Source organism: Atheta coriaria, unplaced genomic scaffold (genome assembly GCF_025399875.1).
Source record: "Atheta coriaria isolate IRGN ID8LTWV9N9 unplaced genomic scaffold, Caltech_Dcor_3.1 hic_scaffold_3_pilon, whole genome shotgun sequence".
In the NCBI taxonomy this organism is placed as follows: domain Eukaryota; kingdom Metazoa; phylum Arthropoda; class Insecta; order Coleoptera; family Staphylinidae; genus Dalotia; species Dalotia coriaria.
In genome coordinates this window covers 1,993,691-2,011,777 of record NW_027045445.1, presented here as the reverse complement: position 1 = coordinate 2,011,777, position 18,087 = coordinate 1,993,691, and the positions used below count along the sequence as shown (strand labels likewise).

General features: G+C 36.5%; 1 protein-coding gene across 4 annotated transcripts in view; it reads left to right on the top strand.

Annotated features, from left to right (window-relative positions):
• Dh31-R (Diuretic hormone 31 Receptor) overlaps positions 1 to 18,087 on the top strand; it is a 38,500-nt gene that overhangs the window by 9,323 nt on the left and 11,090 nt on the right. For all 4 annotated transcript variants that reach the window (XM_065317803.1, XM_065317804.1, XM_065317800.1 and 1 more), the window contains exons 2-7: positions 2,365 to 2,550; positions 8,216 to 8,326; positions 10,926 to 11,032; positions 11,166 to 11,257; positions 12,841 to 12,967; positions 17,652 to 17,878. In XM_065317803.1, the coding sequence (XP_065173875.1) occupies positions 2,430 to 2,550; positions 8,216 to 8,326; positions 10,926 to 11,032; positions 11,166 to 11,257; positions 12,841 to 12,967; positions 17,652 to 17,878 (785 nt within the window). In that variant the 5' untranslated portion in view covers positions 2,365 to 2,429. The remainder of the gene's footprint in view (positions 1 to 2,364; positions 2,551 to 8,215; positions 8,327 to 10,925; positions 11,033 to 11,165; positions 11,258 to 12,840; positions 12,968 to 17,651; positions 17,879 to 18,087) is intronic.

Genomic DNA, 18,087 nt, shown 5'->3' with positions numbered 1-18,087 from the left:
AGCAACAATAAGAAAAATATACAATATTGCTGTGTAAATGTTGAATTTACACGATCAATATTGAATTAACCACAATACCAAATACATACTATGTATCTGCACCTATCGAGTGGTGTTTATATGTGTTACTATTGTTAGATCCGAGGCTTCAGTTCGAGGTTAATTGCATTACTGCGCGTGGAATGCACTTTTCAGTATCAATTAAATATTTGCTTCAACTGGTTACATTTTCTCGTATACGTGTGAAAATGTATTTGAACATAATTTTTTTTAATTTTTACTTTCCTAGAACTGCAAATAAATTTTTGATGCAGACGTATATATTTTATTAAAACTTTCAATATTTAATAAATATTTTCCGCGTGTCAAAGTGCACGTGCATTCCCAAGATTCACTACTTCCTCTTTCTTTTTGTTTTCCCAAAGGAGAAGTTGGAAATTTTCATATGAAAATTCACGGCGCTAAAGTGGAATGCAATAGCAGACTTGAAGGAGAAATTGTTGCGGAAAACTTTCAAGCTGCACACTAAGGCGCACTTTCAATTTGATCATTTTACAGCTCTGGTCCGAAGTTGTACGCCAAGTAACAAATCTAATTTGTCTGCCTATACCTTTTGTGCTAACTTAGCTAAGTACCTGCAATATAATGCAACACAACTAACGAGTTTCTAATAAACTTTTTCAACATCTTCACGAACAACTAACTGAAAGTGCAATACCGGATGCTTGTAACAATTAACACGAAGAAAACTTTTCCGATACAAACCGTTAACCGTTTACGCATATAAATAAAATTTATTCGAATGAATTTTTTTTAAATTAATTGAATTCTATTGATTTGGAACATTTTGGTTTGAAGTTATGGTTTGCAGAATTGATTGTGAATTGTGAGCGGTGAATTTGAACTGGTTGTTGATGGAGCAGCCTGTGAACACATATTGATTATATAATCCTTTTCAAAGCGCTCCGCTTTACATTACAATAATTTGCGGCTTAACGAGGGTATACGTTCCATCATTATTCACAGGCGTTCAAAACTAACCAATATGCTAACTAAACCGACACGCAATAAATATACAGATTGTTTCAATTAATCAATAAATATTATAACTACAGATTTTAGTTCGCATTTCTTATACCAAACTAATTAATAGTAGCTCTCAGGATAAATGTAAACCCAAGCTTGACGTTATAGACTTCGTCATTCTCAAATTCCCCGAAGAGCTTTTGCTGCTTTTGAACGGTAGAATGCACAATTGAACATCGAACATGGCTGGGAATTTGATGAGGACGTTGTTTCTCCTCTTTGCACCAACTCGGATTAATAATAAAGGCCCATTAGGTTCGCTTGTTTTATATTTGTTATTATTTTTGAGAAATAACCATGAAAGATGAAAAAGATTTTCGTTCATTTTTCATAACCGTCCGAAATTACGACGTCTTGATAAATCGTGAAACATGAACAAAGAAAGGGTAAAATTGACTAAAATAAACGAAAAGAAAACTTCTACAAACCAAGATTAAATTTTTTAATTTTTAATTCTGCAACAAATGTAATTTGCATTTGTTGTTTTAATTCTTTTCTTTTTTGCGTTCTAATTTGGTTTACAAAAACTCCTGCGACAACATTCCGTTTGACTTTGCTTTACTAAGTGTATCCATCGTTCGATCGGAAGTTAATTAGTTGATTGAGTTATGGCCAGCGTCAAGTTTTCGCCTGAATTTGAGGTGGAATTAAATTAAACCTTAACTAATTGGTGGCGGAATTATGTAAGGACTGCCGCGTGGGGGTGGAAAAAACTCGGACGCAATTAAGAAAAATTGGTGCACAAAAAGTGGGCGGCGAGTAAATGGAAACCAGGCGAGCGACATGAAGCAAGCTCCGAAAAGGGTTTAACATGCCAACCGACAAAAAATAAACGACGAGTAATTCGTTCAATTCCGGCCAGAATTTAATTTTCAACCGCACCAACATGCACAAAAGAGCAAGTTACTCGGAATAAAACCGCCAGCGTCAGCTTCAAAAAGGCAGCGATTTTGTGATTCTTTTTACTTGGGACATTTTTTTGCGCTGAATTTATTAAAAATGTGTTCACGCCTTCCACGCTTTTGCATTTACATCTGAATGACTACATTGAATACTATGAATAATTTCAAGCAATAATAAACATAGTGATTTATTGCAACGTTAGAGGGCGCTAGTAGTAACAGCTGCTGCAATTTTTCAGTCGTGCCGTGCACGACGCGTAGTTTGTTATTGTTTTGCGGTGCAGTGCATGACCAGCAAGTTTTTGTTTACATTTGTAAAGATAAAAGATAAAGATTTACATTTCTACAACTAAAATTAATTTACTTGTTGTTTCAGAGTTAACGCTTCAACATGCTTGAGAATTAGATCAAAACGGTGTTCTGTGTATAAAAATAATAACAATGTCGGATTCATCTATCTACACTTCGGTGGAGGAGGTCCGCTTGGCTGAGCAGGATTGCATCGCGCGGCTGAACGGCAGCAGCAACACCGAAGATGGTTTCGGCGATTTTACCACGCAAGGTAAGCGTTGTGCCGTAAGCGCGGCGAAGAAAACGTGCACTTTACTTAAAAGCGTCGACGTGATTGCTGCGGTTCGCCGCCGCCAGAGTGTTTCGCCCCTCTGCACACAAGCACCCTTTGCATTTGCATTAAACACTGCGCACTTCTTTGACGGTGACGTCGACCGCCCGAGCGCAACCACTCGCTTTTCTTATTCGTAAGCGAGCGGCGAAGGGTTGTTTTTACGCCGTAGAAGTGGATGCGTGGCGAGGGGCGCGCGATGTCTTGCGGTTTGTGCTCTTGAATCATCAGAGGTTTTATGCTCGCACGGAGGGCGGGCGTGCTTCAATATTATAGCTACTTCAGCGAGGGCGTAAACGCCACTCGGCGCACAGAAGCAGACACGCGAGAAACATTCATCTCAAGTATTTTAATAGGATATTATACTGGTTGTTCATAATTTTATATCGAAAAAATTTACACTAAGTAGGTAGATAAGTAGTAGGTAGATACACCATGCTATTAATGAAAAATATTAAGGACAACACGTTTTTTTTAATTTTTAGCAAAATAATACTCATAGGTAATACGTACAAGTATCTGTACAGTGTACGATTTTCTCTTTTCTCTTATAACAACCACCTGTTGGCGGTGCCGACTGGTGCGCATATTTGGCATGGCGTACAAATTCCCTTTTCTTTCGCAAAACCACGATTTTCTTGTCTTTCTACCTCGGTATAATCACTACAATCCAAGCAAAGATTACAAACATTTTACTACTCTTTGATTGGGCATATTTCACCACCTGTGAAACCAGTTAACTTTGAATATACCTACAACGACATGCTGGTTATCTCGGAATGCAGCCAAAATCTCCTGCAGGAATGTTTCGGGAAATGCGTAACATGGGTAGTACAATACAAATCAACGCGACACACGGTCAATTAGATTGAGCTATTTGGAAATGTCGGCTGCGCATCTGCCTTTAGGCCAGGGTATCCAATAAGATGCCGACAGTCGACGGCAGACTATCAATCAATATCCAAGCGCACAATCTAAAGCAAAATTATACAGTTGTTCGAAATTTTCTTCTTTGTATTGTAGCAAAGTTGAACAATGTACCGAACATGGAGCTTCAAATGAAGTTGGTTTAATTTAACTTTACAAATCTACAACACGACAAACGCAAACTCATTTTCTATTTCTATACTCGTATCTCAATAGCAAATGTGTGAACTATGCAAAATCGTTTTAATGTATTTTTTTGTTTTTATTCAGTTTAATTACTAGTTGTTGAAAGATAAAAATGTTTTAATAACAAGTTCATCATGTTTTTAATTACGAGAGGCTTACTGGCGGAAACGAAAAAGTCATTTTCGCTCTCAGTTGCGAGGCCAAGAAGCCAATACTAATAAAAATTAGGCGCGCGAAGTTGAAGATTGAAATATCAAGTCGTGTAATTAAACACGCAGGCCAAGTGCTAACTTTTTCCAGGGTTTCCTGTTCTTTGAAAAACTTGTTACCGAGACAATATTTACATTTGCATAAGAGTCAATTTCCTTTCGCAAGCTCTCGCAATTTTTGCGCATAAACACTTTAAATTATTAAGTGTTGCCATTTCACTTTTAACAGCTTGTAAATAATTTAAATTTATTTTAAACAAATGTTCAAAAATATGCTTGTAATAAAAGAAGTTGAAGAAGATTTACAAACTGCGACACTTGACACATTCAAATAGTGATGTAATCTCGACAAGAAAGGGCAACCAGCAACAAGAGTTGAAAGTTTTCGAAGCGCATATCTGCACACCCTGACGTTCTTGTCTCGTTTCTAGTACCGGTCCTAGTATCATTGCACGCTCGAGTGATTCCACTCGTGACTACCACATAGGAATTCAATCCTCTGTATCTCCACCGTACCAACCGCCGTGCACATTACTTTACGTTCGACTTGTAGCATTCCGTGCAAGCCTCCACTAAATGATTCAGCGGCGGCACTGAGCGGTGTGAGCACCTCCTTGGGGTGTCTGCGGATGTTTAGATTGCGGCCGGCATTGTGACTTTGTGTGCCAGTCGCGCTGGATTGACGCGCGCCGGGGCTTCGCAGGATGTAAATTACTTCTGTGCGGAAGACCGCATCGTTACCAGCGAATATATGTCACAACGAATATGTCGCTGAAAGGATACGTTGCGGTGGAGGCAACGCTCACAAACGCGTTTAGTCATCTTTTGACAATCAGGTCAACGCACAAAACTACTACAAATTACGTATTAACATTTGAGGTTTGAGTTTATAATAATATAAATTTAAAAGTTATATTTTGACAGGACAAGAATAATATGTATAATATTCACCTTGAGAAAGTCTGAAATATTAAGGAATTCATGCAATATTTGTTTTAGTAGCAGATTACATAAACATCCATGACGTAGTTCGTACTCTGATGCAAATGCAAGTGTCAGTCAAGTGCTGCCTTTTGCAAAAGTGTATATTTATACAAATTGTTTTAAACTATCAACATGGTGTTTTATTATAATCAACAATATTGCTATACGAGTCCGTTTTTTATCATAAAAACTGAAATTGAATTCAAATCCAATTTATCCGCCGTCGTTTTCTTCAAATATTGACATTAAATTCATAAATACCATGTCGCGATGTCAGGTCCGCACTGTAGCTACTCTTTGCCGATGCTGGCGGAAGGAGTGATGCATCGCATCGCCTGTCACCGCGGGAAATTTTATTTCAGCCGCCGGTGGTGCGTGAGTGAGCCGCGTCGTCGATTCCGATTTGCTTCCGGCTAAAAGGCAAAGAAGTACACTTGAAACGCAAAATACATTCACGGCTTTCCACGTATGGAATTCACTCGATTGTGCAAAATTACATGACACGCATGAACCATGAGCACCTACCGACGCAATCATACCTTGCACATTCATGATCATGATATTGGTTAGAGAACAACATAGAAAATAGTAGTGGTGTAACTCAATCCGACGTTTTTGGAATATTTGCTTACATCTTGAAGGCCTCTTCGAAGCATCTATGCACTGTGGGAACTGAACACTGGCAAGATGTTTCGACGTCACGTTTTTTTATATTATTATTCTCGTCAGTGCGCCAGTCTAAATCAGTTTTTTACTCGTGGAGCGCTGGAAAAGAGAGTTTGTTGACATTTCCAAATGGCGCCGGGGTTTTCACAACATTTTTGCACAACAATATGCGAATACATCTTCTTAAACAAATATTAGTATTGAAATTGATATTGCATGATGAGTAAACAACAAAAAACGAGCAAAAAGCAAGAAAAAAATCATTTTAATTTTCGGTTTTCTCGTGGGTAATATTACTATAGCTGCATTATTGCTGATCTCACTTCGGGGCGCTGCGCTCGTAATTTTCATTTCGATTCTCATTACTCGCTGACTCGCCGTGCACGTATTGCATAGGTAAAACATCCCTTACAGCGGTGCATCGCGTGCATGCATACAATTCATCTGATTACGCGTTGCTGTCATGCCATCTCTGCGCCACGCCACTCCCTGAGCTCAATCATTCGCTAGTTGGATGATTCGCTCGAAGATTCGCTCTGATTTATTCAAATTAATGCATTAAATCTTTCCCGTATTCGCTGGCGCTACACATGTCTCATAACACGCTCGGTTCATCATAATTATAACGCGTGCAATTGCAAGTTTAATTGAAGTTTCATTGCATTTCGGGCGAATGATAATTTCTAAACTAACTTTAATCATAAAATTAAATTTTTGTAATTTTAGCGAATTATTCCCAAGTTTCGCTAAGTAACTAATGAAAAATTTAATTAAAAACTTCACTAAAGACTATAAAAAGCGTTACAGTTACACGCTTCGTAAATTGGCAAATCATTAATCAAGCAAGCCTCGCATACAAAATCAAATTTCTTGTACCATTTCAGATTACTCTCGTATTTCTTTTTCTAGAATAATTTACATAAATGTTTAATTCTTTATTGGACTCTATGCAAATTGCCGGGATTTCCATTTATATATTTTTTATTTTCACTGATTTGATCGTCAATACTTGAACAACATTTACGAATCTATTTAAATATTAATTTCCTGTTAAATAATGTAACCCAATGAAATATTATTCAACATGAATAATATTATCTTATTATATAGACTAGGAAACGTCAACATTTGCGCCATATAAACGTGGTGGAAGTGTGCCTGCATTGCATCGGACGTCCGACGTGACGGAAATATTTTATTAAAAAGCAACTTGGTACATGTGTAGCCTCCGGGTTTTGCCGATCGACTTCACAGTCTAATACGTGCCACTGCTGGCAGCGTTTCACGGGCGCTGTTGTTACGACAGAATGAAAAATGGCGAAATAAAAATATCGAAAGTTAGTGGAACACTTACAGTGTATCTCTCGTAGAGTAGAGTATGAAAATGGAAAATTGCAACATGAAACATGCAGATCGATTTCGATTTCATGTTATACTTCGTTTGTTACAAGTACAGTGTCTGTTATTGATAGACAGTGCGCTATTATTTCACTTAGTGGCTGCAATAATAGGTTATGAATGTATACGCATACTAAAAATTAGATTTTTCTACTTCCACCTATAAAGGGCCAGTTTTTCCATGGTTTTTAGACACAAAAAGTGGTATTTTATATACGGACGGCCAAGCCGTACATAATATTCATTATGTACTTGCATTATGCACGGGACGGAGCAAGCGCCTGCGCATTTGCCTATGAACCAAATGTCTGGAAATCTCGCCTGTAATGCCTTCGTTTAGCCATTTGTTACTTAATCTATTACGCATACTGAAAAATGAGATTTTTTAAACATGTGGATTTTTGAAACAATTTATTTTTATTATGAGATTGTACCAACATAATATTCGACAATGTGTATTGTATTTTCCCACATTCAAAATAAATTTCAAACATTTTGCATTTATCATCCAACTTTCCACATTTCTGCCCACTGCTTTATGTTGATGAACGATAAGAGAAAAGGAAACCACACAAAACACAAAACTCATGGTAAACAAGAAACTTTACAATAATTACAAATTTCATTATTATTTTTGAGTTAAACTTAGAAATAACAATGGGAAGAACTATTATGAGATGGTAATCCGCACGCATCTGTTACTGACTTCTAATTAGACAATTTCGTTGATGCTATTTTACATGGTTTTTTATTCCGAGTAGTCATGCCCGACTTCCGCATTCAAACAAATAAACGGCGTCAGCGGTGAGCGTAATCAACTAAAGAGACTCGCTTCTTTTACGCTCTAATCGTCGGCACTAATTAGAAAGTTTTAATTAAAAAGGCAGCCCACCAGCTTCGCGAGGATTTCGACTGAGATTTCTATATTATACCGCCGGCATCGCTTGCCGGCATCCGTTAAGGTGGTTGTTTTTCAACGATGCCGAAGCATATTTATTAAATAAATCCGTTCGCGCGTTTCAAGATGGTGGTGCGATGGTGCGACGCTGATGGATCCTAGCACTTCACGGCGGCACGTTATGAAGCCATAACTTTCCGGCGGTGTTTAAATTGTGGGCGGTACTTGTTGATTATTTTCAATCTCTCGACTAATTACATCGTGGAAGTTTATAAATTTGTCATTAATTGAGTGGGAATATTTGATGTTTGTACTCATTTGTTTTCTTCTTTTACAGGATTGTTTTGTCCGGGTTTATTCGACGGATGGACGTGCTGGCCGAGCACGCCCGCCGGCGAGGTGGCGTCAGAGCCGTGCCCGGCTTTTATCGTCGGATTTGATCCTCACCGTAAGTAATAAATAGAAAATCCACCTCTTTGCCGCTGCCTAACAGGACCCAGGCGCGTCTCAAGTCATTTCAGCGCCGCTTTTATGGCTGAACGAGCTCCGGTTTTTTTTGCGCACCGCCGCGTCGCAAGCCGCCTGTTTTTGCAATGCGGACGACCGTGCTGATATTGCTTTAAATGTCGTTGCCATTGCGAATAGGGGTTTAAAGCAATACTTAAAATGTTTAGGGCAGGCGCGCCATGTGCGGTTACTCCTTATCACTATTAAACCATCTGAAAGAATTCGCAGAAACCTTAAAATAAAAACAAAACATCAAACATTCAAAGAAAACAATGCAAATGTTTTCTTAAATAATATAAATGTGATGAAACATAGTCTTAGAAAAGATAAAAGTCAAAACCTGCACCATTTACATTAACACAACATGAAATAAAAGTCGTTTATTGAATTTAAAATTCCAATGGTCTATTTAAAGCCAGTTTGCTGCAAATGCTGTAATTTTATGCAAGTAATTGGGTATTTCAACAATTTTATTCATTCTTGAAGCGCGTGCGAAACATTTTACAATTTGCAGGAAGTGTTACTCATCTGCTGATGTTTACACAAATTTTATTGACCATGCATCAGGAGTATTTGCTGTTTTACCGTTTTGCATTCACATACATCAACATCGCATAAATGTCTCATTTCTTTTGCAAGTGCAAGTTTGCAATTATTTCCAACTGTCAAAATATTATGAAATAACGCTGCATTTCGGTTTCAAACTCACAATTTAGTGAGTTTTTTTTAATCGACTCTGGCTTAAATCAGAGCCTTCGTTTTCCCAAGCGAACAAAGTTTTAAATCGATCGGTAAGCCGCAACTAAAGCCAAACTAAAACCGAAAACTGCTGCGTGGTTTTGCGAACACTAATGCCAACTCACGGCCACCATTAATTTCAATTGAAATATTATTAATGAATTAACTTTTGGGTGTTCACTTTATAATTTGTTTTCGGTAACAATTGGCTACAAGTCAAGCCAATTTGAGAACTTTTAGTGGAAATTAATAGTGCATTCTACAACTTATACGCACATATTATTTCAGTTACAATAAAGATCAATTACGAGCGATAAAGTTGGAAAAATGTTTTGGTTGTTTCAATTTGCGATGCCGGACAGAAAATCAAATTTTCTCCATTAATGATGTTTGTGTTCACTTTTAATTAAAAACGGTGAACGTTTATTGTTGATACAGTCGTTTACAGAATTCATTTACGGGTAAATTACATATTTTTTGTTCCACATGATAAAATAAACGTGAAATGTACAAACAAACTAATTTACAACAAATGTAATGCCATATAAATATTATTATCTGAAATTACCTATTAAATGCAACATTAGTTTGTAGCACATATGACGTCAGAACGTCTCATTTTGTTGTATGTGGAAGATATTCCCATCAACGCTAAAGGCATGCAATATTCTCGGCTATACTACGTGTAATTAATTCATCTCCAAGGGTTGAACCGCATACGTGTTCACATGTACATGGACCGCATGCAAAATTACTTGGACCAGAACGAGACATCATAAATCTATTTGCGAAATGTTGGCACCATCTACGAAAATTTAGCGCCTGTGCATAAATTAAACATGATCATTCTACACAAAACTTGCATTTATCCATGACTTTATTCTACGTACTTTTTAGTTACAATTTATAAATTTTAGTTTTATATTTTTGACCATCTTTGCATTTTTTGTTTCTCGATTTTAATATCACATTCAATAGAGAATTTTCCGTAGATTATAAATATTCAATCCGTTCGTTTCTATCGCTTTTAGTTTAGAAGATAAATGTCTTCAAATTTTCTGAGAAAAATGCAAATATCTAGTTTTTGTCCACGACTTCATCCGCATACTTTTTTGATATAATAACAGTACTCAAACATAAAATACCTGGTCAATGTTAAATTATATTAAATTAACATTTGTAGGAGGTACAATAGGCAAAAACAAAAACCAAAACGGAGTTTGAAATGAAAGTGTAAAGAGTAGACGTCGCGGAAATTCAATCCTGAGTACAAATCCGATCGCCGATTGAAAGCCTCAAATCCACTGTTTACTATCCGTAATAGAGTCTGAGAGCAATGAGGTGGAATTCGTGGCCGGTCTTCATCTGTACTGATTCGAGCACCGCAATGACAACATTTACAAAACCCACACTAATGCACTACTACCAGTATGACAAAACTTTCATCGTACGTCTATAACACGCCAAAAACCGAAAGGTTTCCCAAGCTTTGGTACGTCGGTAATGTTTGGGTGGATTATCTAAAACCGTATTGGATATCGCAACCAGCGTTCGATAATAAATCACATCTCAGCGATGACAACATGTGCTGGGGAGTTGGGACCGGATTTGGCGACGTAATGTACGGGCTCGCATTCGTTCGCTTGTGGAGACCTTGGTGGTGGTCACGAACGGAACGCAAGGAGAACGGAAAGGATTAATGTGATAATAATGTTCGATTTATGCAAGCGCGCGATTTTGACAACCAATACACTCGGATACAAATCAACGCATTTAAATCTCGAAATAAACATTTATTTCAGGATCAGCTTACAAAATCTGCGAAGAGAATGGCGAGTGGTACTTTCATACGGTGTTCAACAAAACGTGGTCCAATTACACAACGTGCGTCAATAAAGAAGACTTATTGGTAAGCATCAAAAGCGATTTAAATTTTATTATAGCTATTTTCAGCTGTTAAAGTGATTAATTTACCAAATCATCTATCCTATGCAATCCGACAAGCAACCAGCTTGTTGTTACTAATTTATGATGTGTTCTAGTTTCGGCAGATGGTCATCACAGTACACACAGTTGGATATAGCATCTCCTTGGTGGCCCTATTGACATCTCTCATGATATTTGGTTATTTCAAGTGAGTACCTCAACAAATCACTTGTTTTATTAAAATTTTAATGGCTGACGTATTTTGAGCTTTAGTTGCAAACAAAAGCTCTAAATTCACAATCAAAATCAATTATCGATGTTGTAAAACGGATGGCAGACCTGATGCACACATTGGGTATTTTGAATTAAAACCATTGATGCATTCCTAATCGACCGGTTTTCGTATTTTATCCAGAGGGGATTGCATTACACAGTATTTTGCACTCTGCCGACCAAAAAACAAAAATGCACGCTATGTTTATGCTGGCGATGCGAAATTCAATTGTTATTCAATTAGGGGCGTGCTGGTTGCAAAATTTTCAGCGTAATCACATTAAATCAAACCGCAAATATTTTATAAATTTTATTCAAATATTGAATTAATAAATATTTTAATATTCTATAAATATCTACGAAGTTGAGTAAGTGATAAAAAAAGTAAAGTGTCAAAGTCACTTTCGCTACGCTTAACTTTTAGATCGTCTTTGTCGATATTTTCCGTAACGAATAGACGTTTTCCAATAACGTTTTCAACTTTTCATTGCACATAAACGTCAATCAAATAATGATTCAAGAAAATTGCAATTTATCCTTTAACTCACGCTATGATAACGTGAAATTTACGCGTTATTTTCGTAGAAATTGCTGTCACGTAACATTTGTATCTTTATTGAACACAGATCAAAGTCGAAAACATAAAAGTTTGTTACATATTTATTATAATTGTTTTTTTCTAATAAATGTGTTGCGTAACAAAAGCTAGTCTCGGAAAAGTCTATATTTAGCAGCTAACTAAAATTTATTAATGAGTGAGTTATGCCACCACTTTTAAAACAGACGGTGTAATTAACATGGTCCGCAAATTTCATCTACGTACCAGTTCCGGCCGCAGCACGCTAGAGGAAACCATGATACGCTTCGTTTATTTACCACTGGGTCATATATATTTTATGATTTTGCCGGGACGTCATTGTAGCGTATGCAAAACCTGCGAAACGATCGCAGCGACTTAACAGGAAGTCGAAGTTTGCTCTCAAACGTTTGTTCCAACACGCGTGCAATAAATAATGTACAAAAACTGAGTACATGTACTTTCAACTCGCTGAAAATTCAACCTAAATTTTGTTACGACATCAGATTTTTATGTACACATACACAATTGAAATGTTGCTGATGGTCTTCCAAGAGACTAGACATGTTTTACAATTTTTATGATTTTTTTGCTGCTTTTTGCTTCCTTCCTTCGTTCAATCACCCAATTTCTTTTCTCTTTTGTCCGCCGTTTTTTTGTTCCGATTCGTTTTTGTGCGGCGCTCATTCGACATGTTATTCCTGCACACATAAAGTCAAGTAGCTGCATGTGTCGAAATGTCTATATCGTAACGACAATAAGACGATTGTTATACACACACACACATAGATACACATATGAATGGATATATGCGCAGATAGAAAAGTTTATCGCGAAAAATCTCGGGAGTCGACGGATGGCCCGTTGTGCCCGTTGTCCCCGTTGTTTTGACGGCGTGAGGGTGTTTGCTGATGGCGTTTGCGCGCTTTGTGCTGTTACAGATCCTTGCGATGCGCGCGGATAACGGTCCACATGAACTTGTTCGCCTCGTTCGCCATGAACAACCTTTTATGGCTGCTATGGAATAATCTCGTCGTCTATCGGACCGAAGTCGTCTCCCACAATCCGGTAAGTTTTGTCACTATTTGTTCTGCGCGTCTTTTTGGTAAGCTGCTAAGGCTGTAACGATGTAAGCTCTTTTGTAGTTTACACTTTGCTGTTTTTCTGGCGAGGGTGAAGGCGTTTATGACTATGTTCATTGCAGGGGTTTTATGATCTGGAAGAAAAAAACAGGAATTTTTTATTGGACCGGAATAAAACTTTGAAGTGAATATTTATAATAAAATTTTGTTTGTATCTTGATCTTTCTCTGGTGTTGGCATGGATGGATGACATTGAATAATTAGCCACTCATTTATTTGCTTATTTGCTTCTAGTCTATGTTTACTTTTGACATTTACCAACACTGAAATTAAGTAGAAATATGTTACGGTTAATTATACATTAGGAAATTAGCCAAAGCATAAAATTACGAGCTTTTTACGCATACTTTGATATTTTTAGTTTTACCGCACCAAATTCAGTTAATTATAGCCTAGGTGGAAATTTAATTTCAGGAGAAATATCCCATTTGATAGTTTCACACCATTGTGTGTTGGTTGGACGTGAGTTAATTAGAATTTCAATTAAAACTGAAATTTGCATTGTTTAATGGAAAATCGTCTGTTAACTGCGCAGGATGTACAAAATTATATGATGCATTCGTGGGAAAATTTAAATTTCTCACTGCCGTCTTCCAAGAAGCGATTCATAAAAATTAATGAACGTTTGCATGCACTTCGCATTTTTAATTAAATTGCTGCATTTTCACGTTTAACAAATAAAATTTTAAAGTTTGGTTTTTCCAATGGGTAAACATTAATTCATGAACATTATTGACACAAATTTCTTTTCCAAAGCATTAATTATTGAGGTTTCGTAAATTTATAGATAAAATATAACCATTTTAATGTTTTGATATTTATCGCTAAGTTGAAGGTATTTTGCAAAATGCTGCAGCGTTTTACATCGTTATGCATCCTTAGTTTGAAAGCTATCGCGTCGTAAATATTGTAGATTTAAGAGGAGCTTTGCTTTGACGCGCCACGAGGTGGAAAAGTTATTCATCGCTAGCGTACTAAATATGTTGCGCAACTTTTAAAAGAGCATTCAAGTTTTTTTGTAATAAAAATATAATTCACTGAAGAATTAAGTAAAATAAATTTAGTTTTTTAAAAAAGTTCTTAAAATAATAAGAAGAAAATGAATTGTTGGTTAAACACTTAGTATATAATTTGTAGTAGGAAATGCAACCAAGGAGAAGGAGAATTTAGGAAAAGATAGGACGAGAGCTTTGCCTCAGTTGTGGGAAACTATAACTTAAAGCTTTTAGGATTAAAATTCGCTGCAGTATCGATAAATCAAATAAAGTAAACATAAAACATCAGAATTAATAATAATCCAAATCAATATATTATTATTACTAACTAGCTTTTGCCCGCGACTTTGTCCCGGTAGTGATTAATAAAAATGTAATTCCTTTTTACCCTCTTGTTCAAGTAAGTATCAATTCTATCAATAAGATTTGCTATTTTATTTTAAAGAAATTAATTATATAAAGAATTGCTAATAATGCACTTCAGCGCGCCATCTCGGATTCAACAATTCAGCTATAACTATGATTGAATCTCAATGCCAACTTTTATCCTATAAAAAAGAGCTGTCTTTAGGAGTTTCCCGGCAATTATTAGTATTTTTCTCGCTGTAAAAACCATCCTTGGACTTTAACGAACATTTAAAAAACAAGAATTCGCCAAATTGGTCTAGGCGTTGTTGAGCTATGCGCTTACCAACCGATTTTGCAATTCATTTTTATATTATCAATAGATACTAGTAATATAAACAATACTAAAGTTAATGTACATGTTTCAATTAAATATAATCAATGTTCAGTTACATAAAAGTAAATGCACTGAGGGAAAATGTAAAAATTATATAAATGGCGTAATTTCTGTGTTGGTAACAGTAATGACCATTCACCCCACAGATGCTTTCTGCTCAGGTGCGGATACACGTTACCGGAATAAAGTAAAGTAGGTTTCAAAGTTCGCCATTCACCGCTCACTTTTGTGGATGTTAGGTGTTGCACACGATGGCGCGGCGTGTGTGTTCTTTATTCCATTCTTGTTTAGTAGGACTAAATGGTGTTTGCCGAGCAATTTAATCCCATTAAGTAGTTTTCTGCGCCCTTGCTGTGTGCTCTACGTGGTATTTTCCAATACTAAATGCCGGAGGAGTTTTAAGTATACCAGCAAAGCTAGGGGAGGTGTTAACTGATTAAATTGCAGAATGTGTAAATGATTTTTTTTGCTTTTTGCGGTATTTTTCTATCTGTTTCTATAGAAAATCAACTTTTCTGTTCGATATTGCCAATGGAATGTATGTCGTGACAATGGACAACATGTTCTGCTCTTGACATATAATGTACTGTCATAGAAATGTGCATTTCTGGAATTTTATATTTCACTACAGTGGCATTCGATTTTTCTATTTGAAAGTGCAGTTGTACATTTCTGCAGTTGTATATTTCCACATGGTTTGAACTTGAAATTGTTACTTGATATGAATATGCGAAATATTTTACATATCCCTTTTGATAAAAGATTCAATAAAACCTTTTTGTCCCGAGCACATCTTCAGTATAATTTTTTGGCTTTAAAAATTTCAAAATAAATAAAACGCAGGAAACAACACACAATTTATTATACCGTGCTCAATTTAAATGTAGGTATTCATCCAGTTTTGTGTATAATAAATGATTTGCCACGACATTCGTGCAACGAGCGAATTCGTCTTCGTTCCGCGTTCCACTGGCTGGTTACAAATGTGCCGTCGTTATTCGCGAAATTATTCCAAGCCATTAGTGCACCGTTCGGAAAATCCGAAGCGACAACCCCAGCGGTACTGATGCTTTGCCTTCGTTTTCGTCCGCGTTCGCGTTATTGGCGAATCCAGTCGGATGGAGTTAAGATGGAACACGCGCGTGGCAATTTTTTTTCTTATACAAATCGTCCGGATTATCGATACTCGTAAGGCCGTGCATACTCTTCCTTGCGTGGAGAGATTAAACGACGAGCTAATATTAACTTAAATCCGGCGCTGCCTGCGCATCATAATCCCAGATTTTGAATGGCAAAAACGCACGCACCATACAAAATTGCGGCGTGTACTTAAGTATGACTTAACATATATGAATAGAAGATGAAAATATTTATTTTTTGCGAGACAAAATGAAAGAAATATGTGTTGCTCAGTGTCTGGCTTTCTTTTGTTCAGATGTACTTTATGAGAGTAACAAAGGATACAAATAATGACAGAAAATCTTGATACTATTGTTAGAATATCAAATGTAACATAATGCAACGCTAATTGATGCATTAATTAGACGAGAAAGACATTACTTTTCTTGTTATGGCTATTATTAATTGACTCCATTGAAAATATAATTTATTCTCATAATAGAAGTACAAAAGCTTACGTCAATGTCAGATATTTAGGTCAACATCAATTATAATTAGCAAATTTGCATAGTCATATTCCTTAGTTTTGGTGCAGCGTTGTTCAGTTTACTGCAATAGGGTAGTTTGGTTGTATTCGTAGATGTCGTGGTTGTCGATTATCGATTTGTTGTTTGTTTTTCCAATGCGCGTTTTTATTGCATCCGGGTCGGATATCGTAAAAATTTATCACAACTTAACTTTTTTCCTATTCCTACAAAGTTACTATTCTGTCTCTAATAGAATTTAATTAGTTGAAAGTTGTCCTACGATTTTTTTGCAGAAATTTTTTGTGAATTTAATTCTAGTGGTATTTTTTAAATATTTTATAAAATTGTCGAGTTTTTGACAATTATGTTAAGAATTTAATTAAGGAATGATTTATGAACGAAATATTGCTAAAAATTATGTTTTTAGAAACATTATTTAATGCTTATTAACTTATTTGAAAAATTGATATATGTTTAGGCACGCGCGAAATATTCAATTAGATTAATCTTGTTCAGTATTCATAAAACGTCAATTTGATTTATTCCCTTCATTTTTATAATGCCCGTAGCGCATTTTAATGTTCAATTTGTGTTGGATTTTATTATTTGCCCCCTCGAGTAATGCACACCCAACAAAAACGTTTCTTATTTATGTCACGGCAAGTGAAAAATAATAACACGAAAAATAACAAAGCCTTTCATGTGAAAATTGTTGTCGTTTGCACTCAGTGTTAAACTAGGTCTTGTAACCAGAACAAATTGCACCGCAGCGGCGTAGTGAAGCTGTTTAACATGAGTTTTAAAACATATTGGAAAACATTTGCGCAGACAGTGTAAAAATGGCAAAGTTTTAGACTTGCGGTCGTCGAGTAACATTGTGTAGAGAGAAAACATTGAAAACAATTGCAGCTGGAAGGGCGTTAAAGGTTGCCCATTGCCACCACCACTGGAACGTATCTGGTGGTTTATGGCCGCCGATAAAAGGTGCTTTTTGTCCTCGACTGCTGTGTGGGAGAAAATACGTGTCCAAGTCCGCAATTGGAAACATTGCCGTTGCACTCGCAAGACAATAAAAAACCATGTCATCAACGAAATGCAGGACAAACTTAGATTTAATGCCACCTATAAACCTTTCATTCGATGATTTAATCTCTAGTCCTGTGTGGGTGTATGACTTTTTTAATAATGCATTTGTTTCAACATTGTTGTGTGCTCGGTTTGTTGCAGATTTGGTGTAAAGTATTGCACGTGGTGCTCTACTTCTTTCTACTCTCAAACTATTCGTGGATGCTCTGCGAAGGATTGTATTTGCACACGGTGCTTGTTTCGGCGTTTGTTTCGGAGACGAAACTGTTACGCGGCATGGTGCTTCTTGGGTGGGGCCTGCCAGTGAAGTTTATCATCATCTACGCTTACCAGCGAGCGTTTCACCCTTTGCCCGATTCGGATTCAATGTGAGTTATTTTAGTTTATTTTTTGAATTAAAAAATGTGTTGATTTTCTGCAAAATTGGGCAAAACATATATTTTCCTATCCAATTTACACCTATACCCTTGACACACGAAGCAAATGCAATAACTGCAGGAAACCAACAAGCGTGAACATTACAAACAAAACCAGGCATATCTCATGTGCAGCATGCGTTGTAAATGTGCACCCGAAT